The sequence below is a fragment of the Lissotriton helveticus genome, chromosome 6 (genome assembly GCF_964261635.1).
Source record: "Lissotriton helveticus chromosome 6, aLisHel1.1, whole genome shotgun sequence".
In the NCBI taxonomy this organism is placed as follows: domain Eukaryota; kingdom Metazoa; phylum Chordata; class Amphibia; order Caudata; family Salamandridae; genus Lissotriton; species Lissotriton helveticus.
Window position 1 is genome coordinate 1548336355 of NC_136067.1, and position 27713 is coordinate 1548364067.

The 27713-nt window shown below is 44.9% G+C and overlaps 1 protein-coding gene across 5 annotated transcripts in view; it reads left to right on the forward strand.

Annotated features, from left to right (window-relative positions):
• Positions 1–27713, forward strand: part of RALGAPA2 (Ral GTPase activating protein catalytic subunit alpha 2) — a 1907250-nt gene that overhangs the window by 1041443 nt on the left and 838094 nt on the right. For all 5 annotated transcript variants that reach the window (XM_078649331.1, XM_078649327.1, XM_078649328.1 and 2 more), the window contains 2 exons: positions 2958–3086; positions 16464–16592. In XM_078649331.1, the coding sequence (XP_078505457.1) occupies positions 2958–3086; positions 16464–16592 (258 nt within the window). The remainder of the gene's footprint in view (positions 1–2957; positions 3087–16463; positions 16593–27713) is intronic.

Genomic DNA, 27713 nt, shown 5'->3' on the forward strand with positions numbered 1-27713 from the left:
AACATTTGATAACAGCCATCTCACGTGTAACTGAGATGCACGCAAAATAAGTAGGTAGTATTTATATTATTATTCAAAAATAAATCACTTTTAACTAGCTTTGTCGAAAAAGGAGATATTTTATGTGGATCTGAACAATGTGCTCCATGACTCATAGTTCATTCTGAGTTGTGGATATGTATCGGCTTTTAGTATTTCTTTTGCAGTAGTTGGTGTTCTACTACAGTATTGAATCTCAAATCTTATTCAGCCAAAATATTGTCGTGTAACCTGATTGCACAGTTAATAAAAGTGAGATTTGGATATGCACACCTTTAATGTTAAACACGGATATAGCAATTGTGCATGAATATTGAATTAACACATAATTATTGCTGCCAGACAGCATGGTAATTTCCATTATGATGGCAGAGTCCTCTCTCGATGGTCCTTAGCAGCCCTGCAATAGGGGAAGTATGAACCATATTTTAAGAACTGAGCAATCAAGTTACTTGTTATTTGGACAAGCATTGAGAAAGGCGAGAGCCGAAATGCTTTTGCTTTACCACTTGAAACAAATTTAGTGAGATTCCCATGAGTGCTGGTTTCCTTTCTTGTGGATATATATGTATACACACGGTGAATACTGATTTGCATATGGCTGGGTCCAAACTGGGGTGGCGTAGTGGGCAAAAGAACAATGGATTTAACCCAGATCTCTTGACTGCGGGAGAATGTTTGAATCATTCACCATTCCGTCCGTCATTTGTTGCAGTTACACTTTTCGCCCTAAGTCGGATGGGCATGCCCAGACGTGGGTCCCTTGCTCACTGTGCCATGGGTTCAAGCTAGCCTGGCTGATGAAGGGTGACATACCCTGAAACCGGTCCCAGGATGCTTGTTTCCGGTCCAGGGAGACCCTGGCCTGGCAGTTCGGTCTGTACTGTTCCCATGAGACACAATGTCAAGACTGGTTTGCATATGGCTGTGTCCAAACTGGGTTGGGCAAAAGAACGATGGATTTAACCCAGATCTCTTGACTGGGAGAGAATGTTTGGATCATTCAGCATTCCGTCCATAATTTGTTGCAGTTAACAAATTTAAATACACAGTAGTACCCTTTATTTCACATATATAGTATATTACAGTGACTTTTCAATTTTAAACATATTCAGATCTTCAGTAAAAAGTCTACGGAGTACAACGTGAATACCTAAAAATTAACGCGCTACTTATTTATTTTTTTATAAGTGCACAGTTTTCCCTTAATAGCTGTAAAAATATATAGAAGAGATATTTTTCAACCTAAAGTGTTAATAGATCTAGAACAACAATAAACTATACTACTTACCTAGATCTAAGACCCTAAGCATTTATTGCGTTCACTCAATCAAGACTGAAGGCATGGAGTCAGATACTGAATCCAGAAAAATTGGGTAAGTATAAAAAAAGGTATACTTAAGTTTTATTTTAGAATCAAGCATGACTTGGCACAGGTAAGTAAAATATACTCTCAATACAGGGTTTCACCATGAAATGCAGTTATGATTGATTGTTGCAGTACTAACAGGTTGGTATTGATTCACAAAGCAGTTTGCATTACACAATAATTACTTTTAGAGTACCTTTTAGTTACTTTTAGATGACTTTGAGTACCGGGGGTGGTATGCCTAGATACCACTCACGGATCGCACAGTACAAGGTAGTTAAGACTTTTCCTGGCTTGAGTTAAAGTTAGTTTCTCCCATACAAAACAACAGTTCAACACCTAGAGCATTTTAGGACCAAAATCTTATAACATGGGTTCCTATAGGAGAAAGATGGTTATTGGTTTCACAGGTAAGTAAACATCTTACAAGTAGGAGTTTTGGGGGAATAGGACCACGGTTCCGCAAGGTCGAGGTTGGCACTTGAGTTGCACCACCAGCAGCACTGGGACTTCCGGGTACACAGTGCAGGGGCCTAATGTTAGCCAATGGGGCTAAGAGGACCTTCGGTTAGGGGTTGCTTGTGAGCAAGCCACTTCGGTGTGGGAGCAAAGCTCCTGGGGTTAAGGTCAGCACTGCAGGAGCCAACAATCAGCACAGGAGCTGCACCACCAACAGCATAGGGGCGGGCGGGTGCCAAAGGGATGTCGGGTGCCCTGTTATTGCAATAGGGACCTTTGGTTCGACAATGTTGCTGCAGGCTTGGGCAGGGAGACTTCCTGAAGGCGACCACAGGCTGGAGAGGTACGTTGGGTTCTTGGGGATGCCTGGACACAGTCGGTTAAGCCACCCATTGTTGTGGGGTGTCGGGGGCAGGTCTGTCTTCTGGCATTGGGTTGTCTCACCAGCTCTGGTCGCTGTCTGGTGTGACCCTTCATTTTGTGGCTACAGGTGTCGTATTTATGATTGAGGGACGTCGGGCATCATCAGATCCCAGATCAGGATCGCTGGGGATGTCGGTCACCGACCCCTACCTAGTCTGTCTCTGGTTTCTCGAGAGCGACCACGACACAAAAAAATCCAGTCAACTTATGTTTATCAGCGGATGAATGAATTTTTGGGAGAATAGTGTTCAAAAGAAAAAGGTGAAAAGTTATGTTTCCATTATGTCGTTAAAACAGCATTTGTAATGTTGTGCAATGGTCTGTTTGCCTGTCACACTGTCTGTTGGCCCTGATAGCAGAGGTTGTGGCCTCACAACCCAAGTATGATAACTTGTTAGAGAAGAGTAGTTCTGTTTACACTTTTATTACATTTTCCGCTCTGAAATCACAACTAGACTGTAATAGACGGTAATAAGAAAACTAAAAGGCTGTTTCTGTAAAGTCATTCGAGACTTCCATGGCATCATGTCGGCGCTGTATGCAAACATAGTCGTCTAGTTAATGACAATTGCTTAGACATTGCACCATAGCTGTTGCATCACAACCGAGACATGCAATCTTTCTTGAGTGAGCTGTGTGGGATGATTGTCTTCTTTCTGTCGTGCAGGATATCGTCAGCACGGTGGTGAGGCACTGCACGTCCCGCTTCTTCTTCCTGGGCCTCCCTGGCTTCACCATGCTCCTGGGGGACTTCATCTCGGCCGCGGCGCGGGTGCTGAGTACAGACATGTTGGAGGTGAGTATGACAATGCTCCACGCGCGGCCGGCCTCCCGAGAGAGGCCTGCCTCGCTAACAAGGTTCAGATTTCTCCACTCCAGCAGGTGTTGACTCATTAGTGCAACGCGAACCCGGGCTCTGGGGGCAGATACCATGGCAGCTGATGTGTGAAATTGTAGGATAAGGTGACATACTGCTATTGCAAAGGTGTTTCATCAAAAGGCCAAAGTGTGAGAAATCGCATCCGCGCCCATCTCCCGGCCCCATTACTCCCTTAAAGCAAAGTTGGGATCTCATAGTCTCATTTTGATATCAAAAAATCGAAAATTCAAATACAAAACAGTATTAATGACTGACAAACACCTCCTCCATTTTGCATCGGGCTGTTTGAATTGGACACTACGAAAATTAAGTTCCTTTTTCTGTATTTTACAGGCCTACATTCATGCTTAAACTGACTTTCTTGTAACTATCCCTATCGCTGTACAGTTAGCATGTCCCACTTCAGATCTATGCATTCCGAGCCTCACAAATTGGAGTCATGGCATAGGTGACTTATTTTATACTCCTGGGCATTGAAATTCAAGGATGGTTGCAGCTGGCGAACAATAAAAAAAAAAAGTCACTGGTTTGTACAGTGCTTCATTTGCCTATGAATAAGTTAACATTGCCTCAGTGCGGATGTATTTAGTAATTTATTAACCGTTGCTATTGCTTTCAAGTCTTCATTCCTTATTATACCAACAGATAAGCTGAAACTTTCTATTCTTGCTTCGTATGCAGCTTTCTCGTTCCATCCTTACCCAATATAAAGTAATACATGTTTCAGTTTGGTGCCCCTCAAGACACTCGCCACCCATTTTATAAACTCTAGTCTATAGATGTTGTAACTTCCCTACCCACCATTTAGAATCTCATTCTGACTCCTACAGTAATCCTGGTTTAGCCCCACACTGGAGATGGCACTAAAATTGGTTTTACAACATGTGCTGTTCTGCCACACTTGACCATCGTACAAACTCCACCATGTAAAACTGCATTATTTGTGCATGGGCAGTACATCACATTTTGGGGATGCAACTCGGAACTGGGGCAACACAGGAGTAATATTTTCTTATTCTCCATTCCGATGTGAGGAGCTTCGAATGGGGCGGTGATACCGAAACCAACAAATACTGCACCAGTTAGTATCAGTAATTACTGGATGTAGGATGACCCCCCAAAATGGCAAACTAGCTAAATTCAGGTCCACTGGGCCATTCTCAATATTTCAGATTGCGTATTCCACATTCCCCAGACACTCCTTGATCGAGATTCACATAAGTACTTATTCAGTGTTTCCCACTGCTTTGTTTCTGTTGGCTTTATCCTTTATTGCAAGTATGCAGCACTACAAGGAGTTAAAGCCACGTGGAGATAGATAATGCCTTAACTGCAGAGATCTGTTTGCAGCCGAAGGTAGTAGTTTAAACTCCTGGCTGGTCCACCCAGTTCTCCCAAATCCTATATGTAAGAGTCCCAGAGCTTTTTGGAGCTTCGTAGAGTACTATGTAAGCACACAGTTATTTTCTGCCCCTATAAAACTCCTAATAAAAAGAGAGAATTCCTAGCTACTTTGAAAAACTTTGTATTGGAGATACAGCAAACTTGCCAGCGTACAGTGCCCATAGAGAGAGAGGATTTTTCAAGCTTTTACACTTCTAATTAGCAGATAGATAAAAACAGTGGAAATGACGTCATAAGACCTCTGGCCTTGTGATATCACAGACAGCCACATTAGTCAAACTCTCTTTGAGCTTCACCTTCCAAGCGCTCTGAAACAGCCTAAGAAGCACTAGCGCTATAAAAAGCAGTATCATGTTGTGGGATATGGATCTGATCAAAAGGACGTACCACGTGGCTTCTGATTTAGATGGCGCAATAAAAAAACAATATTATCTAAATTAGCACCGATTGTGCACCATGGCCAATTTTAAGCTCGCTAAGGTGTAAATACCTAAATGATGCAGTAAAGTCATTTTGTGACTGTCCGTCCCATCCACCCTAGTCGGAGGTTCAGCTGCTGTGTTCTTTCACCAGTTGTATACCACCCAATGTCATGCAAGACTGTTTGACCAACCCCTTGAAAACGGTCCAGCTGCATGCTGTGAGTTCACTGGTCGTGATGGTCCTGGATCCGCTGGCTCCTCTGGTGCCAGACATTGGTCCACCGGCTATGCCATGTGCATTTGCTCCGGTATTACCGTGACTCAGTTGGTGAACCTGGTCTTGTGCACCAGGGGCTAATACGAAGGTTGTCTGCGTTTCACAGGTGAATTCCTTCCACCTAGTTCTGGAAGAACTTGGAGTAAAAATGTACATTGGTCTATACAAGCTCTGAGGACTCTTCCATACGCAGTTCTTCTTTCGAAAACATACTTGGAGTCGGTGGGTCACCTTACAGCCTGAAATGGCCATAAATATCTGGGAAAAGCCACACTTTTCTGAGATGGGCAATAGAAGCTTGGCCACTCTGGCTCTTTCGTAGCGATGCAATAATGATATAAATATGTTGTTTCAGTGTTAAAAACATTTTGATCTTTTATACAGATCTAGAGGAGCGTGACAATGATGCATACAATCAGAGATGTACATGTACATGACATGGTGTTATGGCCATCAAAAGGTTGGTGGTAGCAAGGTGCACGTAAATACATTGAAAAAACTGTGATGTAGTCAGATGTTATGTTATTCATCACTTTTTGTGTTGAAAGATTAAATTCAGTTAAGTTTAGTAATGTTATTGATGTATCAGGGTTTAACCTTTGGATTTTACAAGGATTCTAGATGAGCCCAACCATAGGTCTTGGCGGAAGGAGATATAAGCCTCCTGTGAACCCACAGCACAGAGGTGCACGGTCCTAAGCGGAGGTGAAACCTGCTGTTCTGGGGATATGTGCTCCATATCGGGAGGAGCCATTGCTTTTCACGAGGAAGCAACCTAAGATGGCTGAGACGAGAAAATGGCTGACATAGCCTTCTGAAAAGCTTCATTCAAACTCTGACGCTCCTGATGGGGGACACTTCAGCATGAAGCTGATATCTTCACCAGTGCATGACTGACCTCTGAGGTAGTCTCAGAACTCACCCTGGCCCTCCTAGGCCTCCTCTCTTTTTTTTCTCCTCATAATGGGAGGATGAATAGTACCTATGCCTGTGTCTCTTGTGCTAATTCTTTGACCAGTAGCCCCGAGAAAGAAGAAGGCCCTTTATCTCTTCTTCAGAGAGTTTAACATTAATGTAGCCTCCCTGTCCGAATTTCCTCCCTATTCATTTGGATACGCAAGTGTTGTATGTCTTGTTCAGGCATCTGAGGCTGTCCGAATAGACATTTGATCCTGATATTGTCTCACTTAATCAGCAGTTAGCTCATCATCATCATTATGTCTTTATTTCGAATAAAATTCATAAAAGACGACATACAATACTAATACAATTAAAAACTACTACAAACATATCCCCAATTGACTAAAAAGAGTATGACAAGCAAACACGTGTAATCATAACAATTAATTTAAAAATATGTTCAATTTCTTTGTGCGGATCAACCACGCCCAACCCAGAAATTTAGCTACACAAATCAGACATTTCGATTCTAATATCACGTAATTTCTGCAGGGCTTCCCGATGTCCCCCACAATCCAAAATTGCACATAAGGGTTTCAGCCATTTAATTCGAGGGGAACGATATGCTGGACATGCAAAAAACAAATGACCAATGCTTTCTACCTGGTCAGGACACCAAAAACATTTATTGCTTGCATTCTTCGCCCACTTTGTAGTAAAGGAGTTGATGGGTAATGTACCTATACGAAACTGGTGATATAGTTTGCGGTCTAGGGTTTTGCAAATCAGATCCCAATAGGGCTCAAGGGACGGAATTACCTTGTGTGTTAAAAAGAGTCCTGTTAAATTATTGTCCGAGGATTGGGTGACCAGTATAGATTTTTTCGAGGCCCAGAAAAGATCCTTAAACTCTAGTTTTGGAGGAAAACTGGAACACCCAGGGTTTATCCATAGCTCTGGCAGGCCCATTGTATACAGTATTTGTTTGACTTCCCTGAGCCATGGGATTTTGTGAGCACCCCACAGTGATTTAACCTCATCCAATTCATGGGCAAAAAGGCTAAGCTCTGGAGTCGTCCAAAGCTGGCGCCATAGTGCCACTAGACGGAACTGTGCCAGCTCATCTAAAGGTCTACAACCAAGGTCTAATAGCAGTGGTTTAATGGGTGAGGATTGTGGAAGCCCTACCAGGTTCCGAAGGAACCTGTTCTGTGCAGTGGCCAAAACTGACAAGTCCTTATAACCCCATATGTCCGCTCCATACAAGGTTGCTGCATTGACCTTGGCCTCATAAATTTTTAGTGCTGGAGTGATGCGTTTAGTCAGGGATTTTTTTTGTTCCTGCAATAAGCAACCTGTAAGGCGGACGAATTTGAGTTTTAATGTCTCCAATTGAGGGTTCCAGCTAAGTTGATGATCAAGGGTCACACCCAAATACGTCATGACCTTGACCTGCTCAATTGGGACACCATTCAAAATAACCGAACTTTTAGTAGGGGTTTTCTTGCTAAAGACCATAAATTTAGTTTTATCAACGTTGATCTGCAAGTCGTTATTCTTGCAGAACTCTGAAAACCTGTTCAGGGCTACCTGTAACCTGCTCCGGGTTTTAGAGAGGAGCAGGGTGTCGTCGGCGAAAATTAACATGGGATATTTTAATCCGCCCAGGGTAGGTGCATCAGTCTGTGTATTGTTAAAAAATTGGACTACCTGGTTGATGAAAAGGAGAAACAGGGTAGGAGCCAACACGCAGCCCTGGCGCACCCCTCGTTGGACTGGAAAGCTGTTGGTCACCTGACCCTGCCTCCCCCACCTTACTTGAGCGAAATTATCCTCATGTAAACGCCTGACTAATTCCAGCAGTTCTAAGGGAAGACCCATTAATCTAAGAGCCTCCCATAGTTTCACCCTTGGAACTAAGTCGAAAGCCGACTTAAGATCGACGAATGCGGCATAGATAACTCCACCGCCCAAAAAAACCACCTTCCAATAGAGCATGGTGAGTCGAAACACGTGGTCTATGGTGCTGGTGCCTAATCTAAATCCTGCCTGCATAGGGGAAAGTATATTGTTCTGCTCGATCCACCCCTGAATTCTTGCTAGAACCATTCTTGATACTATTTTTTGGATCGAATCTATCAGACTTATGGGGCGATAGTTATTTGGCAGTGAACGATCCCCTTTTTTATATACTGGCAGTATCTCAGCCCCTTTCCAGGATTGCGGAATCCTTGCCCCTGCTGCGATATTATTTGCCAATAGCGTGATGTATGGGACCCATAAATCAAGGTTTAATTTAAAAAGGTCCGCTGGTATAGCATCTAAACCTGGAGCTTTACCAGACTGGACAGACTCTAGGGCATGTACCGTATCTAAGGCAGAAAATGTGAGTCTATCCCCGGGGTTTATAGGTATTGCCTTCATCACGGGTTCGGTTATCGGTTCATGCTCGGCGCTAGTGTCTTTGAATTGGGTAGAAAAAAATTCCACCCAGTCCAGAGCAGAAACATGGTTGACCGATATTTGGGAGTCCGGGTCCCTGCCCCATCTAACTGTCTTCCAAAATTTCACTTGATTAAATGACTCACAGTCTTTAAGGAGATCTAACCAATAGGAATCGTCCCAGTCCCGCTTAGCAGCCCAAAGGACTTGTTTATAAAACTGCCTAGCTTTCCTAATGTCATAAGTAATCCTAGATTTGACAGCTGCTATTAATTTACTGTGAGCTTCTCTACAGCTCTTATTGTACCATCTTTTGTGTGATTTAACAATCTTATTATTTGTTGGCTTGGTGAGGAAGTTTTTGAGATCCGTAAAACACTTCTCATGAATATTAATGATTAACGGATCAACCCCACCAGAGGGGGATAATGCGGTCATCCTACCCCTTATGTCAAAAACCAACTCCTCTATTTTACGAATGAGCACAGGGTCGTCTATAACTCTAGACCATTTAACTCGTCTTCTGTTGTCACACAAGACTAAGTCAGACGTTAGGTAGGTTGTTTCCATTTGACGATCACCCAGTCCAGGAACCCTGAGCCCCAAAGAGAGAGGGTTGTGGTCACTCTCTGGCCTAGTCTCTACCACCATATCTATTACGTGTGGCCAAGATTCTATATTGACCAATATATAGTCAATGCGACTTGCACTGAGCCCATTATCAAAAGTTGGCTTCCCCGAGTTGTCAGACGGAGTGCGGCCATTCACTGCCCGAAGGCACCACTCCAGGCAAAGTCCCAACCAGTGGAGGGCCGCCTCTGTGCCCCTAACACCCTTGCTTATAGTTAACGGGGGAATATTCCAAGCAATATCCTCTTCAAATCCCACATCTTCTGCCAGACTAAGGATGGGCTCAAATGAGCAGTTCAGGTCGCCTGCTATTATGACAAAATGATCGCCTTTGTACTTCTTCAGAAGATATTCTAAATCATTCAGAACTGGTTGCTTCCTCCCACCCTGACAGCCTCGGGCGTAGATATTAATTAGGAGGATGTCCTTGCTGTTATCCTTACTCAGGCTAATACATAGGAGGTCGGCATTCTCTACCAGAATTTCCTTAACACGGAATCCCAGGGTATTTCTAATCCACACCGTGAGTCCTCCTGAAGCCCTACCCCTAGGGCCCTGTATGGCCGGTTTATGATAATTCAAGTAGCCTACTCTAAATAGGGGGACAGTTGTCCAGGTTTCCTGGAAAACGATGATATCATGTGTGTCGATAAAATCGACCCAATCATCGTTGTCCAGGCGACCCCTTAGTCCTGCAATATTCCATGAGGCCACCCTGATTGTATCCACTGGGCTACTAGATGAGATAGTCTGCAGTAAACCCAAGTCCCCTTTCCTGGTCTCAGTAGGAATATTAACAAAATCCATATTTAAACCAGAACCTTTGGGAGAGGTTAAACAATCTGTACAGTTTACTAGGGGGGTAGAGGGAGCAGTCACCTGTGGGAGAGTGGGTTCCGTAGAGTGCATTAAGGCGTCAATCCCCCCAAGTCAATCAACCTCTTCCAAACAACCAAACATATTAGAAGTGGGCGCCCCTTGCCACCAGTTATGTTGACTTTGCCAACCATCCCTTCGACCTTTCCATCTGGTGTTTTGAACTGTTGACCAAGACCCCTCCATCTCAAACTGCTGCCGTGGTGGATAGAAAAAAGTAAGGGGCCTGACAACAATGGAAGGGTTGACATCTCGTGAAGACCATACACAGAGATGCTGAGCTGTATGAGGATCTGCAAAGGATACTACTATACAATCCCCAGCAATGGACTTGTGTGTAGGGCCTACCCAAGGTACTCTACATACCATTAGTACCCGACTTCTTTGGTGATTAGGAAGCTGTCTATTTTCATTGAGCCAGTAGATAACTTTATTTTTTAGGGAATGATGGTTCTCTTGGGTTTGCGGACCCAGTGCAGTCACTCCAGCTAATACAATAACATAGGGCCCAGCTTCTGGTGGCAGATCAATAAAACCCCCACGAAAATTTGGACGACTGGGTTGCTGGGGTAATGTATTCGTGGTTTCTGGCTGTTTAAACTGATGTGGAGCAGCTTGTGACCTTAATTTGGAAGGGGCTATACTTTGGGGGGGACGAATGCTTGGTGCTATGGATCTAGGAGTAGTAGCAGTGGGGTTACAGACTGTTGTACGGGGCTTTGGTATGGGTTTGAGTATTGGGGGGGCACGGGCGGGGGTTCTGGCACCTGAGCCTGTGGGGTACAATCCTCACCCTGGGGAGACTTTGCTTCCATTTGTTTTAGACTAAGACTAGCCAAGGTGACTATAGTCCTATCCATTTCAAGTAAGTTGTTTTCTATACGGGAAAGCCTAAGTTCCAGGGGGGTGAGTAGCTGTTTTAGTGTACTCCAAACAATTTTAAGGAATTCTTCATCGCCCCCCCTATCCTTCCCTGTTTCACTCAACCTACCCTAAGTTTGTCTCTCTTCGATCTTAACTGGAGAGGCTCCCATTGTAAGATCCAACACAGCGCTACGTAAACCAGAATCATTTTCCTCACCCAGAGTGCAAGTGTTAGTTTTAGAGGCTTCTTCATTGACCCCATATGTGACCAGCGGTCGTCTACTATTAAAAAACTGGGACCTCGCAATTTTAGCCTTTTTACGTGCATAAATGGATCTAGCAAGACATTTCTTTTTATAGATGGCAACTTTCTTAGCACTTACTGATGACTTAGACAAATTAGGTTTAGTGGGGAAGCCTATACCTGCCTCGCGGACATATGGTGCAGACACCTCAGTGGGGTTTAAAGGTAGTGGTGATAGAATATGAAGGGGCTCAGGTAGAGATATGGTTGGAACATGGTGGATGTCTGCCGACGTTAACAATGGGCGAGGGCCTGATGTACGCTCAGGAGTTAAAGCTGAGGCAATATAGCCCAGAGATGATTTTTTAGAGGAAGCTAGGTTCTCAGAAAGCCTTAGTGCGGCTTCTAAATCCAACGATACCCTATGTTGCATTTTACTGATTTCCACGTCAATGGCCAAATTGGTCTTGGTGAGGAAATCGTCTAGGGTTCCATTGGACTTAATCGCTCCCTTAGCGGTTTTGCTGCGACTACCCCGTGAGCACATTATGAAGATTAGAGTGTACAAAAATGGCAGAGATGGAATATATCTACAACAGGGCAAGGGGGGGTGGCCCAGCCCAGACCTCTCTGACCTCGAACGGCCTCAAACGGCCCGCTCTTAGCCCGGTCTTTGCCCCGAGCTGCGTCCCGCGCTGCGGGAGTACTGAGCCTAAATGTAATGAACGTAGAGGGCGTTGGGCGGGCCAACAGGGAGAGCGGACCGTAAGCTCTCACACGGTCACGCAGGGACTCCTGGGCAATGGAGTCCCTGCAACGCTCGCAGCCCCGCTGTAGCCACTAGCCCAAGTCCTGCACTGTTCCTGCTCTGCTCCCTGCAGCGTCCAATGTCCTGCCCCTCACGAAGGCGGCGAAGCGGCACCCGCGGAGCGGGTGCGGCAAGGTTCCGTAGGGAGAGGTGATGTCCCAAAGAAGCAAACGCCTCCAGGTAAAAGCGCTTGAAAAGATTTGGCATCCCAAGGGAGAAGAAATCACAGGGGTTTAAGAAGCCCTCCAGCGGGCGGTGGGCGGGCCAACAGGGAGAGCGGACCGGAAGCTCTCACACGGTCACGCAGGGACTCCTGGGCAATGGAGTCCCTGCAACGCTCGCAGCCCCGCTGTAGCCACTAGCCCAAGTCCTGCACTGTTCCTGCTCTGCTCCCTGCAGCGTCCAATGTCCTGCCCCTCACGAAGGTGGCGAAGCGGCACCCGCGGAGCGGGTGCGGCAAGGTTCCGTAGGGAGAGGTGATGTCCCAAAGAAGCAAGCGCCTCCAGGTAAAAGCGCTTGAAAAGATTTGGCGTTCCAAGGGAGAAGAAATCACAGGGGTTTAAGAAGCCCTCCAGCGGGCGGTGGGCGGGCCAACAGGGAGAGCGGACCGGAAGCTCTCACACGGTCACGCAGGGACTCCTGGGCAATGGAGTCCCTGCAACGCTCGCAGCCCCGCTGTAGCCACTAGCCCAAGTCCTGCACTGTTCCTGCTCTGCTCCCTGCAGCGTCCAATGTCCTGCCCCTCACGAAGGCGGCGAAGCGGCACCCGCGGAGCGGGTGCGGCAAGGTTCCGTAGGGAGAGGTGATGTCCCAAAGAAGCAAGCGCCTCCAGGTAAAAGCGCTTGAAAAGATTTGGCGTCCCAAGGGAGAAGAAATCACAGGGGTTTAAGAAGCCCTCCAGCGGGCGGTGGGCGGGCCAACAGGGAGAGCGGACCGGAAGCTCTCACACGGTCACGCAGGGACTCCTGGGCAATGGAGTCCCTGCAACGCTCGCAGCCCCGCTGTAGCCACTAGCCCAAGTCCTGCACTGTTCCTGCTCTGCTCCCTACAGCGTCCAATGTCCTGCCCCTCACGAAGGCGGCGAAGCGGCACCCGCGGAGCGGGTGCGGCAAGGTTCCGTAGGGAGAGGTGATGTCCCAAAGAAGCAAGCGCCTCCAGGTAAAAGCGCTTGAAAAGATTTGGCGTCATCAGTTAGCAATACGTCCTCTTACTAGAAGAAACCAACAACCCTAACACTCGCTGTAGTAAACCCAAAAAATTACAGGGCACCAAAAAACATAATAGACACGTTTTAACCCGTGATCATTGCATTCTTTGCATATAAATAATTGCTGATCCCTTCTAAAGTATGTGTTTACTTATGCGTATATTCTATTCAGTTATATTCTATTCCAGTTTCGAAAACTGTCGCAACATTAAACGACATTAAAATTACTTTCACAATTGAACTTTGAGAGAAGGTACTAATACAATGTCTCAGGGCACAGCTTCTTCCATGATTGTTCTCGTAAATAAAATGACACGTGTATTAAGGCGTAAGAAATGGATGCTGTTTTGTCTTGTGGAAATTCTAGCATTTTACTTGGTGTTCTCTCCACTTCCATCTAGTGATTCTTATCTATAGCTATAAATTGTACTCGACATGATTGCACAGTGTCAAATAATGGGCCTGGGCACCAAAGTAAAAGTGGTTCCATTAGCGAACCAGATCACTAAAACTGGCCCTCGTTTCCAAATCAGATCAGCTTTTAACTTGCAAAGAAACGCTGTATGGGTATTTACAAGGTATGGGAAACTGCATACATTTGTTTGTTGCAGGCAATGTATGTGGTAATATCAAGGAAATCAACTGTACAGACCGGCTCACCTGGCCATAAAACAGGCCCACAGACTGCCAGAAAACGTCCCATACACTCATGTTTCAGACCAGCCCATCGGACGCTGCCTTGATTGTCTAACCCTGGTACTCGAATCTAGTTCAGATTAATTAGTTATATGTTTAATTAACGTTTCATGGAATTGGCTAATTCACATACATCATGTTGATCAATTGATAACTAATATGATATAGCTATTTTTATCATATTGATCAATTGGTAAAAAAATACAATCGAACTAATTTCGATTTAATCGAAATAAGTCCAGCAATAACAATTCGGGCTTTAACTTACTAACACCAGGGGCAAAAAAATAGCACATAATTGTCTTCTATCCTTTCCAATACAGAGGACCTTAATAGACATGAAACCATCTTCATTGTCCACTTTCTGGCTGCTTAATAAAGCTATTTCAGTATGAGTTTGCTAATGAGTCCTTTAAGTTTCCTTTTTAGGTCGAGCATTCAATACATTTGTATATACTTCAGTATATACTTTTATACTTTAGTATATACTTATATGTGTATGTACTTTGTGGGCTCTGGAGATCAACCCTAGGACTTGTCTGCTTCCGCTTAGGGACTTTTTTTCTGTTCCGCTGCCTCTATTTAACTGTTATATGTGTATGTCCTTTGTGAGCTCTGGAGATCATCCCTAGGACTTGTCTTTTTCAGCTTAGGGACTTTTTCTGTTCCGCTGCCTCTATTTAACGGTCTTGATAGTAAACGACCAGCGTGGGGTTAGTAAAATATCAGAATTGCTTTCTGCTGTGGGACTTTCTTTTTTTAAAAATGTTCTGACAACTGCCTCTATTTAACTTTCTTGGTAGAAAACGACCAGCAGAGGTCAGTAAAATACCAGAATCACTTTAGCATTCTCTAGATTCCAGTCCATAGAAATTGTCTTCCATTTTGAGCACCCGTAGACAATAATATTTTTTTCAAATCTTGTATTTTCAGTGATATGACCACCGAAGGCCCTGATTTTATATTGCATATAGAGCTTTGGACTATTCCATTTCCTGCTTAGAGGCAATATTTCTCTCCATGTGTTCCCATACCTAGTGTGTCACGCAGTTTGGTGCTTACTGTCCCTCCATGTTAAAGAACAGTAGATGTTTCAGCACCCAGGCCATTATGCTGCATAGCTAAATACATAGAAGGTCCCAAAGGCGAGACCGATTGCAGTGCAAATGCTTGTTATTAATGTCAGAGTCCAGTTCTGTTCAGTCATTCATCGAAATGCGGAAGCATGTTTTGAGTGAGTGAGAACGTATGAAGGGAATCTTTTTTCCAATGCACCTGACTGAGTGATGGCTATGTTTAGGGATAAAAGGAACCTCCTTAACCCCCTCCCTGCTGCCGTCGGCCAATGGCCGTCGCAAGCACTACCTTCGTAGTGCTGCGTACGTCCATTGGCCGACGCGGCCCCGCCTGCGCAAGGAAACGCCCGCACCGCGGCGGAATTACCAGGTTAACGGTTAACAGGTTAAGTAAGATAAGAATGGGCTTTCCTTTTCGTAGCCCAGTAGTGCAGGTCTTTGATGACGCAAATACCTTTTTGTTCCATAATTTCACCCAGTATAGTACCGGATTAAACTCTCAGATAAAGATAAACAAGCATTTGCAATGCAATAGGCCTCACATTTACGAGAGTTTGAGCTATTGGCAATGAAATAGCTTAAACTCTCCCAAATGCGAGACCTATTGCATTGAAATTTTTTGTTCGTTTACTAGCGACCATGCAGGGCTTTCACATTCATGGAGGCCACGCCCCTTTCTTTAAACACTCCGTGTCTAATGAAAGGGGCGTAGCCGGCATTAAAGTGAAACCGCGGCATGGGGCGCTTTGTCAACTTGACAAATAGATGGGGTTTTTGTTGTCAAAAATGTTTTTTTTTGTTGTTTTTTTTGTGCCCATGCCACGCTTACACTTTAATTGCAGCCGGTCACCTTTCTTTAGATGTGACTTGTCTAAAGAAAGGGGTGCTGTCTCCAAGAATGTGAAAGCGCCGCATGGGCGCTGGTAAACAAACAAAAAAATAATAAGTAAGCACAGCCGCTATACTTAAAGCGGACGCGTTGCTAAAATAATTAAATAAACACGGCACTATAGGTAAAGCATACCGCCATTAGTAAATAAAATAAAAGTTGGCAGCGTGCTACAACGTGTGGAATAGGGCCAAATCATTAAACAAAATAGTGCTCACAGCCAAGATAAAGCAGACCGTGTAACAAGACAAGTAAAAGGTCCGGTCACTATGGGAGGTAACAAATGCAGACAAGGCGAAACCAAGGAGGGACTAACCACTAATAACGACTCGGAAGCCAGCTTTTAAGAAAGACCATGACACAAGCCAATTAGAAATATGGACAGAGAGTGAAAAGGGCTTCAAAGCCATACTCCTGTACTGCATGCGCTGCCCAGGCTCGACCGAAAAATGTATGCATGTACCTATCTGCAGTTCTTGTTGCACCATTCATTAGGTAGACATTTGTATTTGTAAAACAGTACGGTGACCGCAACCCTGCTCTTAATTTATTTCTCAGGGCCCACGTGTTGAAGCTCAGATAATCCTTGGATCACTAGTTTGCTTTCCGAACATCTACAAAGAAATTCCATTACTTCAATCGATCCTTGGAACTGGAGAGCTGATCACAGGAAATGAAGATATCAAGGTAAGCTGAATTGTTTAGTTCACTCCCGTTAATGAAAGTCGCGTGTACATTACTATGTGCGCACAGTCAGCACGACATTGATGAGCAGACCTTTGCATTTACCTTTCGATGGATATTTTTTCTTTTCAGATATTTCATTTTCGAAACTCCACATGTGTGTATTACTCTTGATTAGTGCTGTTTCCGGTTTTTATGGAATTTCCTTTCATCTCCCCACCAGCGTTGCAGACCATCTCTCTGCTGCATCCCCCAACTTCACCCTGAATTGCCCTTTTTGCCATAGGACGCACACTGTCACAATGAAGTGATGGTGATATTAAAGCGGAGTAAACATCACAATGTATATGAAAAATACGCAAATATCACGACTGCCTCGATTTCATTCATTTGCAAACAGAAATACGCATGTCTACAGCACTTGAGCTGGACGAGAGCCTTCGCATGGACGCCATTTAGGGGTCGCCGTTGCGACCCTTGGCTTGCCCATTGGTGCCCCTAGCATTGCCTGGCGACCTCTGGCCTCAGAGGTGGCAAACTCAGTGCCAGGAACACAGAGGCAGCTGGAGCACCACTCTCTTTATTTTCTGTCAAGTTTTTATTACACTAATAGTGAATAAATAAAATTTATTTTTCACTAATAGTGCGATAAAAATGGAGTACAATAAGCTGGACTATGACCTTTCATGGCAGTTGAGGGAAGTAAACAATGCCTTTAAATGTATGTTGTATGCATGCTTGCGGGTGAGAAAGAGTTTGTGTGAAACAGTGTGTATGTGTGTACGAGTGAAGTGGAGGTCAAAGGGCGTGTGGTGTCACTTCTGCTACCCTTGGCATTTCGGTGAATTGACGTCCATGAGCCTTAGCTCTGTGTGAGATCCCAACTCAGGAGCCCCTCCGACGGGCTCGAAACACTGTAAAGAACCTTAAGCCACACTGCATTTGAGACCAAGCTCCCCAAGCTAGACGCCTTAGGGAGTTTGTATGTGCTATATAAATAATCCATTCATTCATTCATTCACCAGGGTATTAAAGAACAACACTAATGTTGGAAATAAATATGCCATAGAATGGAAGTAGGTCAGAATCTCACAGTTATTAACACGGAGGTCCAAAGAGACCTAAAGCGCAGGGGAAGCCCACTTCCATCAAAAGTGTGCCCTAGACACTGTGATCAGGCCAGAACAGAAACTCCACTGTACTTTAACTTGCCTGTTCTAGGCATGCTCAGAAGGGCAGCACCAGAACCCTACAGACATTACACTGAATGCCTAGGAAAGACAACAAAGAAGAATTTACAAAGTCTTGGGTACTAATGGTCTAGACAGTGGTTCTTAACCTTTTTACTTCTGTGGGCCTCCATTTAGTCATTACTTGAGTCCGGGGACCCCCTGTGAGTCATTTTTTTTTAAGCTTTGGCCACGGCGTATGTATTTTGGATGATTTGAAACTCAAAACAATGCACAAAAATAAGGCCACAAGCATTCATCAAAGAAATACACGAATTATGAAATACTTTATTTAATTTACAACAAAATCTAAAAAAAATCTCCACATTTTAATTTTAATTGCAAGGTTGGAGCTTTTCTAAATTTAACTGCTGCTGCCCATCGTCCATATTCTATTCATTTTGATGCACTTGCACCTACAATCAATCTAAGCATTCCAACTTAATTTTTAGTCTCTAATTCAAATTTATTCTCATTTACAGAACGTTTTAAAATGTGCTTCTTTCTTTATGGACACTTTATTCATTTGTTAATATTATTTAAATATTTCAGCAGCTGCAGACCGCCAGGGGTCCCAGGACCACAGATTAAGAAACTCTGGTCTAGACTTTGATAGCATGCTTGGACCTTAGTGCCAAAAAACTGGGGATTCAGACAATAGGAGCAGGCCAGCACCTCATAATGAATGACTATTAGGACCCTGAATATTGGCAGCAGACGAGCACACACCTCTCCTTCAAACTGAGTGCCCAATTTTCGTGGGAGGCTAGAGCGGTACTGTTACTGAAATTGAGGGTTTGTATCTTGGTAGCAGATCAGACTAAGATTGTTATTATAAATGAGTCTCGAGCACCAAAAGCAGGCCAGAACGCCTGTCATTCAGATTGACAGCCACAACGACTAACACAAAGCCAGATGCTCACTAGAAGCTTGGCGTTTTTAAAACTGAATGCTTTGTTTGAGGATCAAAGCGGATTCTGAAAAGGACACTCTGTTATGTTCCCTGTATATTTCTTTTTGGTTCAGACTGATATCTCGGCGGACTGGAAGACTTGGACGATGTGCTACACATGCCATTGGAGATGGCTGTGTGAGCTTTGGTGGCATGAGTCAAACAAGAAAAAAAACATCCATGCTGCATCTTTTTTCAGAGTGGTTGCTACAAATTCCAGCAAATTGATGGCGAAGCACAGTAGTGCCTAACCTGGCGGATGTATCCTTATAGGGTCTGACTCTTAACCCAGACCCCTGCATTGAGGGCGTGGACCCACTGTAAAGGTGAACAAGATGATACCCAGTAACAGAGAGCAGCAGTCTGCAGTCAGTGCGTGTGGGCGTGAGGTGAGAGTGGTGGAGGTACAGAGAGCTGATCAGTGAGGCATCTAATAAATCCTGAGATGGAGAAGTGACAACTTGCCATGTGGAGAGATGTATGGGAAACCTTAGAGTGATAATTGAAAATTATTTGTTATAATATCAGGGGCGTAGCTACTAATAGTGCATAAAGTCCCAGAGACCGGAGAGGCGCACTGAACCCGGAGTATTGCTGTATTTTATAATTCATACTGCAGTGAAGGGGTCAGTTTCCTTTCTTGCACTAGGGCCCTTGATACACCCGCTACTCTACTGGTTAAGGTAGGTTATCTTCAGTGCAGTTAGGTTCTCAGGACTATTACTCCATATCCCAATCAAGTGAATATTCCATAAAGGATTAGTCTCTTTGACTGGTTTCTCTTTCTCCTTACTTCTCTTCTTGGTTAGAGGCTCGTTTTTCAGTAGTTCACGGGCCTGGTAGTCCTCTCTACTCTGAGAAGTCAGCAGTCAAGACAACTTGTGGTACTCCAGGTGTGGTTTCCTGTCTGTTTGTGGGTCTGCCATTACATAGGGAGTTAAAAATGGTTGAACTAACCTGAACCCCGCTTCCCCACGTGTGATTAGCAATCGCTGTTAGTGTTTTGGTTTGGGCAACTTCAGGAATTAAGTGATTGTTGAGGCATTCCCTTATTCCTCTCTTTAGGTGGGATTTTATTTCAGCTGGCCCACCAACCAAGTCCAGTACCTTTTTGTTTTGACATCTACTGTGGCTAACCCTTGGTAAGTGAAATATTCAATGCCCTCCTGCTTTCCGAGTTTGGTTTTGGAGCTGACAGTGTATATTTTGTTTAAAACAAAAAAAAAAGAAGTACCAGGGGCCTCGGGGGTGGGGGTGGGGGTCTTCACTGCAACTGACACCACCCACTGCCCCAGCAGGGATGCCAATGACAGTACCAACACAGTTACTAACCATCACACTCCTGCAAGTGTGACAATTCAGACAATTCCAGGCCCCACAAGCTATTAGAATGTATTGAGCGGCAGGTATTAGAGATTTTTAATGTATATTGTATTAATAAACCACTGTTGTTCTGGTCAACTCTAAATTAAACCGGCAGCGCCACCGTGTGGTAGACTGCCATAAGTACCAGTGTTGACAATTAAGTGCCAGTGCCAAGCACTAGAAACCACATGCTCAAATTAAGCACTGGGTGCTGATGATAGGAAATTGGAAGAGGATGAGAGGTCAGCTCCCTTCCCACCTACTACATGCTGCTGCCTCACCTGTGAGATCCGACCTAGACCTTGATTTTTATCATATCTGCTGAGAAATGGTCTACACGTGTATCTATCTTTGACTAACCTCACAATAGTCAAACTTATTAAGACCGGCAGAGATGAAAGAACGCTTAAAAAAAACCTCTTCTGAAATCAGAGTTCTCCATATTTTGTGGTTGAATACCCACTACTATTCAAAAATATGTGTATATATATATATATATATATATATGTATATATATATATATATATACTTCTATATATACATACATATGTATATATGCTTCACTAAAAAAAACAAAGGTTAAAGGAACGTTATAGTTAGGGGAATTTGTCAGTAACATTAACGTTTTGACCTAAAAACAAATTCACCAGTTAAAAATAGCACGCTAACTATAATTGACCCCTGCCATGCACTGCTTATGACCTCTCATATGACATCATTCATGACATGTTCTATGATATCATCGATTACATCACTGATTACCTCATCCAATGAGCGTGCTAGTTTGTTTTAGAGTTTACATAGTGGCGGGTAACTACAGTCTTACTTTTCTGTGTAATTTTGTATAGCTGGGTGCAGCCAATTGGTGTGTTTACAAAACCCATGTGCTTCTAATGAACCATAGCTGTGCAGAGGTATGGAACACATGATAAATATTTGCATTCAAGAGTAACTCTTTGCAAGTGACAGGTGACTTATATTCATTATACCCCACACAACTTTTTAATTCTGCAGAAAACCTTTGTAAGCATCCTTGAGTTGTTTGAGAGAATCGTGTCAGCATGATAATTTATACTTAACATAGAAGAGTGTGTACACCAGGGACTAACCTATGTATGCATTCTTGTTTTGCTTCAGAAGATGGGCTATCTGTAAAGTTTTCACCTTAATATGAAGGGTGGATCTTTAGCACCTTCAAACCTTTGTTATTTTTAGCTAACAGTGTCTTTTTTGACAACTGTTGCATATAATGTACATTGTACTTGGTAGATTTTTTTGAATAATCTGTGATGTATTTCTCATGAGAGTTTCAGTGTTTGTAGACAGTGTGGTATAGAATGACCTCTCTCCATAGAGTGAACACTTTTTACAGTACTCAGTTCGTTCTCTACTGCGATCATCTTCATTTCGTAATGTAGATTTGGTGTGTGTCGGGGGTTTGATACAGATAAAAGCCATTTGTTTTGGAATTGGCATTCACTATTTTGGCTTTCTCGGAACATGTGTACAGATTGAACACTGCACTCAATGAAGGTCTCCCATATACCTGTGGTTAATTGTTGATGTGAACTATGCTTTCTGTACAGTCTCTGCAACACTGCTGTGTTGGTAATCATGATGCCTGCTCTTCTCCTGAGCTATTTTGTACTTGCTGTCAGAGTCTCTGGTGCCATAGTACGTTTTACAGCGATATGCAGGAAAGCAAAGCTTGGATGATGGCATCAGTGATGTCATCAATGATGTTATTGGACATGTCATCAGTGATGTTATTTGACATGTCATCAGTGATGTTATAATGATGTAATTGAACATGTCATGAGTGATGTCATTTGTGAGGTCCTAAACAGTGCATGGCTGAGGCTCAAGTTATAGTTAGCGCTGCTAACTATAACTGGTGAATTTCTGTGTTTTATTTTAGTTCAAAATGTTAATGTTGTCGCTTTAAAATTCAGCTAACTATAACATTACTTGAACCTTTGTTTTTTCCATAAATTTCTAAGATTTCTTTTTATTAAAATGAAAAAAGGATCCTTTTATCACACCTAATAATAAAGTTACTTTAACCAATGTATTTTTACAGTGAATTTCTAATTTCTTTTTAATGTAAAGTAATACTTTATTAGTATATGAAAATTCAATCCACCACGGTGGGACGTTGTCTGCAAGGCCTGCCAGGCCTGTGGCCAGGCCCTGCAGCCAACACCCCTTCATACAGCCAACCCCACAACATTCAATGAATTTCTGAAATTTGGGGGGGGGGGGGGGGGAAACACAGATCTTTTTAACACACCTTACTATAGCATTACTTTAACCTTTGTTTTTTTCAGTGAATTTCTAAGGTTCTGTTTAAAGTAAAGTAATACTTTAATTACTATATGTAAATGCAATCCCCCCACTGTGTACAGCCTGTGGCCAGGCCCTGCAGCCAACACCCCTCCATACAGACAGCCCCACACTGCTCACGGCCATCAACCGTGCACATTGAGATGTTTAGCAAGAGAACCTGGCCCTGCAGACCCCATCCCACAGGGCCCTTTTTTAAATTAAAGGAGAGGAGGGACGTGTGAGCCGTTATTGTCCACGGGGACCACAACCCAAGGATCCTCTTACTTAAATAAAGGGGAGAAAGGGGCCGTGTGGCTTCCATCCCCAATTCTTGTTAGACCCTGGGGACCTCATCACTCAGGGCCACTCTTTTAAATGAAAGGGGAGCACATGTGCCCCAAGCTGATTTTTGCCCCTGGGACCCCACCCCCGGGGCCTGGCTTGATTTTTATTGGGAAGGGGACACTATGCCCCTCTCCCCTGGCCAATTTCAGGGATCCCATCCCCTGTGTCATGTGAGCTTGTTTGGAGAGGGTGCATACAGTCCCCCTTCCCGTACCAATTTCGTGCCCCGGTACCAACGTTGTTTGGGAGGGGGCACGCAGACCCCTCCCTGGACTGATTTCCGACCTGGAGACTCCATCCTCCAAGACCTGGCAGTCTTGGAGGATGGGAGGTGGGGGGGGGGAATTAACCTCTGGGAACCGCATCCCCCGAGGCCTGGCACAATTTGACAAGGGGGAGGGGGGCATGCAGCCTCCCTCTCCGGGACGATTCTGGCCCCGGGCCCAGCAGTTTATTCAAGGGGGACGGGGCATGAGACCAACACCCTCCCAGGACTGATTTCGGCCTTTGGCAACCACATCCCCCGAGGCCCGACAGTATATTCAAGGGGAGAGGGCACTTGGCCCCTCTTCCCCAGGCCCATCTCTGCTCCGGGGTCCTATTCCCTGGCTCAACCAAAGGTGAGTGGCCTGGTGCCCACTCAACACTCGCTGGAGACCGCAGGGGGTGCCCCAATACCCCTGCTGCCCCAGCCGGCCCTCTGCATCCAGCAGGAGCCGGCATTGCTCCGCCCGTATGGAGCAGATAATATTGCGGGAGCAATCTTTCTATCTGTTTAACTGCCCACTTCAGTATAGGTAATGAAACGGATGAAAAGTCCACTCTCAGCGGACTGAATTTTTAAATAATCTTCTGCCTGCTGGGAGCGGACTTGGTGTCCGCTCCCGCTTGACGATAGATTTAACAATGCTCCTGCCAAGCGAGAGCAAACACAAGTTTTCCTACCTGCACCGCTGCGGGCAGGGAAACCGCTGTGTCCCGGGGTTGGGCACATAGGGACATAGCTGCTGAGCCGGCCCTGGGAGTGCACTGCCTGGGCCATTAATGGCTCAGGGAGGGGAGGGGGGTGTCTGCCCCCCCCCCTCCTTGAAGGAATCGGCCTGGGGGCATTTTCTGGCCCAGGAGGGGGTGCCGCACGCCCCCCCCCCCCCAATTATGTGCATTTGCGGCCCCGGGGGTAGGCTTCCTGGGCCCTCTCGAGGCTCATGGAGGGAGGGGGGACACGCAGTCCCCATGCCCATAAATATTAAAGTCGGTCCTGGGGGTGGGCTGAGCCACAGGGAGGAATACTGCGCAGCCCCCTGCCCATTTTCGGCAATTTCGGCCTTCAGTTTGGTTTTTGGGATCCTGCGAGAGTCTTGCTGGATAGCAGCATTTGTTGCTGTTTTTTTTCTTTTCTTGCCTGGGGAGGGAGGGTGTCTCTGTGTTCCCCCCCTACCCACATACTCACTAAGGAGGGTCAGTGTATCCTTATATTTATTTATTTATTTTACAACTTCAAGACAGGGAACTAAGCCCAGAGTCCTGTAATGGCTAGCAGCAAAATATTTCTCATGATGCTGGCATCCAATCAGACCCCTGCAGGAGCGAGACGACCCAAGGGAAATAAAGCTCCCAAGGCCAATCCGAACGCTCTATTTTTAGGTCTCGGCTAGCGTGGCTGCACACATGCGCAGATCGCTCGGCGAGATTTAATCTTTCGGAGGACTTTCAGTAAAGGGCTTCAAGCCCCGCCACTCTTTCCCATTGGCTGGCGTCACCGTTTATGCTAAACGGTGGCCAGCCTTTGGAAAAGAGCTTTTGATGACGTAGACTTTTCTCTTTTTGAGACGGCCCACTTGGACGGGCTCGTCTGCCTTCCGTGCATATAAAATGGTTTCTTATCTTTATGGGGCCATGTGTTTCAAACACATGGCCCCATAAAGACAAGAAATTGTCTGCAGCGCGGAGATCTGCTGCAGCGCAGTCCTCTTTTGCTTTCGGGACCGCGCTTATTGATTTATTTTGTTGTATGTTAAATGAATTGAGGGCAGGTGTTTCGCAACGCAGTTATTTTAGTAGCCCACTTCATTGTTACTTAAGTTTTGTTTGAACTTCTTTCGCCTCTCCCCAAAAGTGCTGAAGTCAGTTCAGGCTGCCTCCTCTGTGTGGCTCCGTGCGTGATGGGCGTGTGATTCAGCCAATGTGCAGGCAGAGGTGGGGGCGCCTAAGGGAGGGAGGCCCAAGGTAGGCAGCCCCCTCGCCAAATGCGGTCTGTCTGTGTGACTGCGTGTGTCTATGCATAATGAGAGGAGAGCCCCTCTCCTCTCTCTCTTCCATTCATTCAGCACACCCCTGCCTCTGTGGGGCTTCCGCCTCGGCTCGCGTCTGTGACGGGGGGTGTGCGGCGACCCAGAATAGAAATCAGAAAACAATCGCAGCCCATGCACCCAAAAGTCATCGGCCGCGCCTCCCGTGTCACTTCCTGATCTGGGATTTTCCTGTTTTTTTTACCCCAATGTTTTTCTTTTTTTTTTTCTTTTGAGCTATTATATTACTTTTTGAGAAGCGGCAACAAGGCCGCAATCTAAGTGTGGGCGTACTTGCTTCTCTGAGTCTGTTTTTAAACTTTTTTTCTGCCTTGGGACCGAGAGAGGGTGAGAAAGATGTCCGATCCGGTCGTCAACACTTGGAGGGCTTCATCGCCGACTTTGAAGGTTTGTGAACGTTCCCTTTATCGATCCACTATCTGCTGTTAGGGAAGTGGGGGGAAGTGGCCAGTGGGTGTGGGAGAGACTTGGGGGACGGCTCTCAGCCCTGCAGCCCTGTGGAGGAGAGTTCAACATCTGGCGCTGCCATGTGCTTTATCCAGGAGATAGGGCAGGGTAATGAAGGGGCTCACCAGGCGCGCTTACTAGGGAGATGGGCACGTGAAAGAGGAACAGGGAACGTGGTATGGGTCAAAGAGATGGGGAGGGGGCAGTGCATTTGGGAGAGGACATTGGAAAGAAAATGGCAGAGATCAGGGAATGTGATGTGGGATAAGAGTAAAGTAAAGAGATGCCAGGGATAATGTGGGAGTTTTGTGTGGAGGAGAAGGCAAGGAAGGCATGGGGGAGAATATGAAAGAGAACGGGTGGGTGATGCGCGAGACAGGAGAAGATGGGGTGTTGTGATGTTGTCTCATTCGTATAAGCGCTGGGTCACCTCTCCTGTACCGCTCTTAAAGTGCCTTTTATTAGGTTAAAGCCATTTGCTTTGCTATACAATAGCATTAGCAAAGGAAATGGCTTTAACTTAATCAAAGGCAAGACATGTTGCATTTTCAATGCTTGTTTTAAATTGCGCTCCTGAGCGAGTCTCGGAGATTCTTGCTAACCCAACAGTCCAAATATCTATATATTTTTTACCCTTAATATCCCAAAAAACGCCCTGAACGGATTTACACAAAATTGCAAAATACATAATCTGTAGACCAAGTTCTAGCTTTCTGCCAAATTTGGTGTAATTGCGTTCAGCAATTTTTGCTCCAGCCTGTCGTAAAGAAGTCAATGAAAAATGCACGGGGACTTTGCATTTTGGGTGCCTCCCACTTTTTTCTTGCCCCTGCTTGATATGTCACCTCAAAACCATGCAGGATGGAGCTGAAGTGGATAAACTTTTTTGGGGGGAAAGTTTGCTGAAAGTTTGTCAAACGGATCCGAAGTTATAGCAAACCAAAAAGCACTCTGGCTATGGAAAAGCAGCCCTAGCTATAACTACCTAGTGGCGACCCCTAGACCTTTTTTGTCTTTTTGGCAGCAGTTTGTTAGTAACCTGATCATTAGGGACATATTAAATCTGCTTCTCAGGGAAACCCTTGGTGTGTCCAGAGACTATAGAGAATTGACCATTCGTTTTTTTCACCCTGAATTTAGAAGGATTTGCAATCTGATGTCTATATCGGGGTGTGATGTCTATTGGTCTCGGCAGGTAAAGTAAGGGCAGATGTGGTCACTATGTGGTGTTTATTTTTTGTTTCAGTTACACTTGCGTTGGCCTTGAGCTTCAGTGTCTCTACAACATGGAGCACACTGCTGCTTGTTTCCTCTAGGCTTGGAAGAATCCTGAAAGCTCTGCTGAGCTGGGCTTCCACCAATCTTGCCTGCATGGAAGCCCCCATCAAGCCTTTGGAGTCCAGGGATGTGATGAGGCTTGGAACGTCCTTATGCTTCCGACTGAATGTTAAGCTGCTGAACAAAGAAGAATGTCCTGACGGGCATTCCATACCTGTTGGAGGCTGAACGAAGGAAGTAACTTTGATGTGGCGCGCAGTGAAACTCCGCAAATACTACTTCAACAGAAAGGGCAGGTTTTCTTTTCACATGTCTCATGGCGGCCAAAATATGATGACGCTTGGGGCTGCGACCCAACATTAGATTTGATGGCAAGCAGAAGCAGCAGATCCTTGTTGCCAAAATCGATGTTACAAAGTGGAAGTCAGTAAGACATAAAGAGATGAGGAGACTTTATTCAAATGATTAACATCTGAGGTTGGAATCAGCAAAGCCGCCACAACTGTCTTCACAAGTATGCTCACACCTCAACATTCTCAGAGTTCATTACAGAGGGGCGAGGGGAAACAAGGAAAAAGAGCAAATAAAGAATATAACAAATTGGATTTTACTTTTTGTTTTTAATTTAGTAGAGTGTTTTCTTATCTAAGGTAATTCTGTCCCTCTCAATAGGTATATTCTTGAAAACACAAGTAATCCCCCTTATTCAGCATCAGAAAAGTGAATTCTGAAAGAAAGTAAAAGGATTTAGCTTGTTTAAATGACTGTTGAACGTTCTGTGGTTTTTCAGTACATTAGTATTACTATGTCTTAACCATCCACCACCTAGCACTTACCAGGATCTGAACCCCATCCTGGCCTTGATATGGGCAAT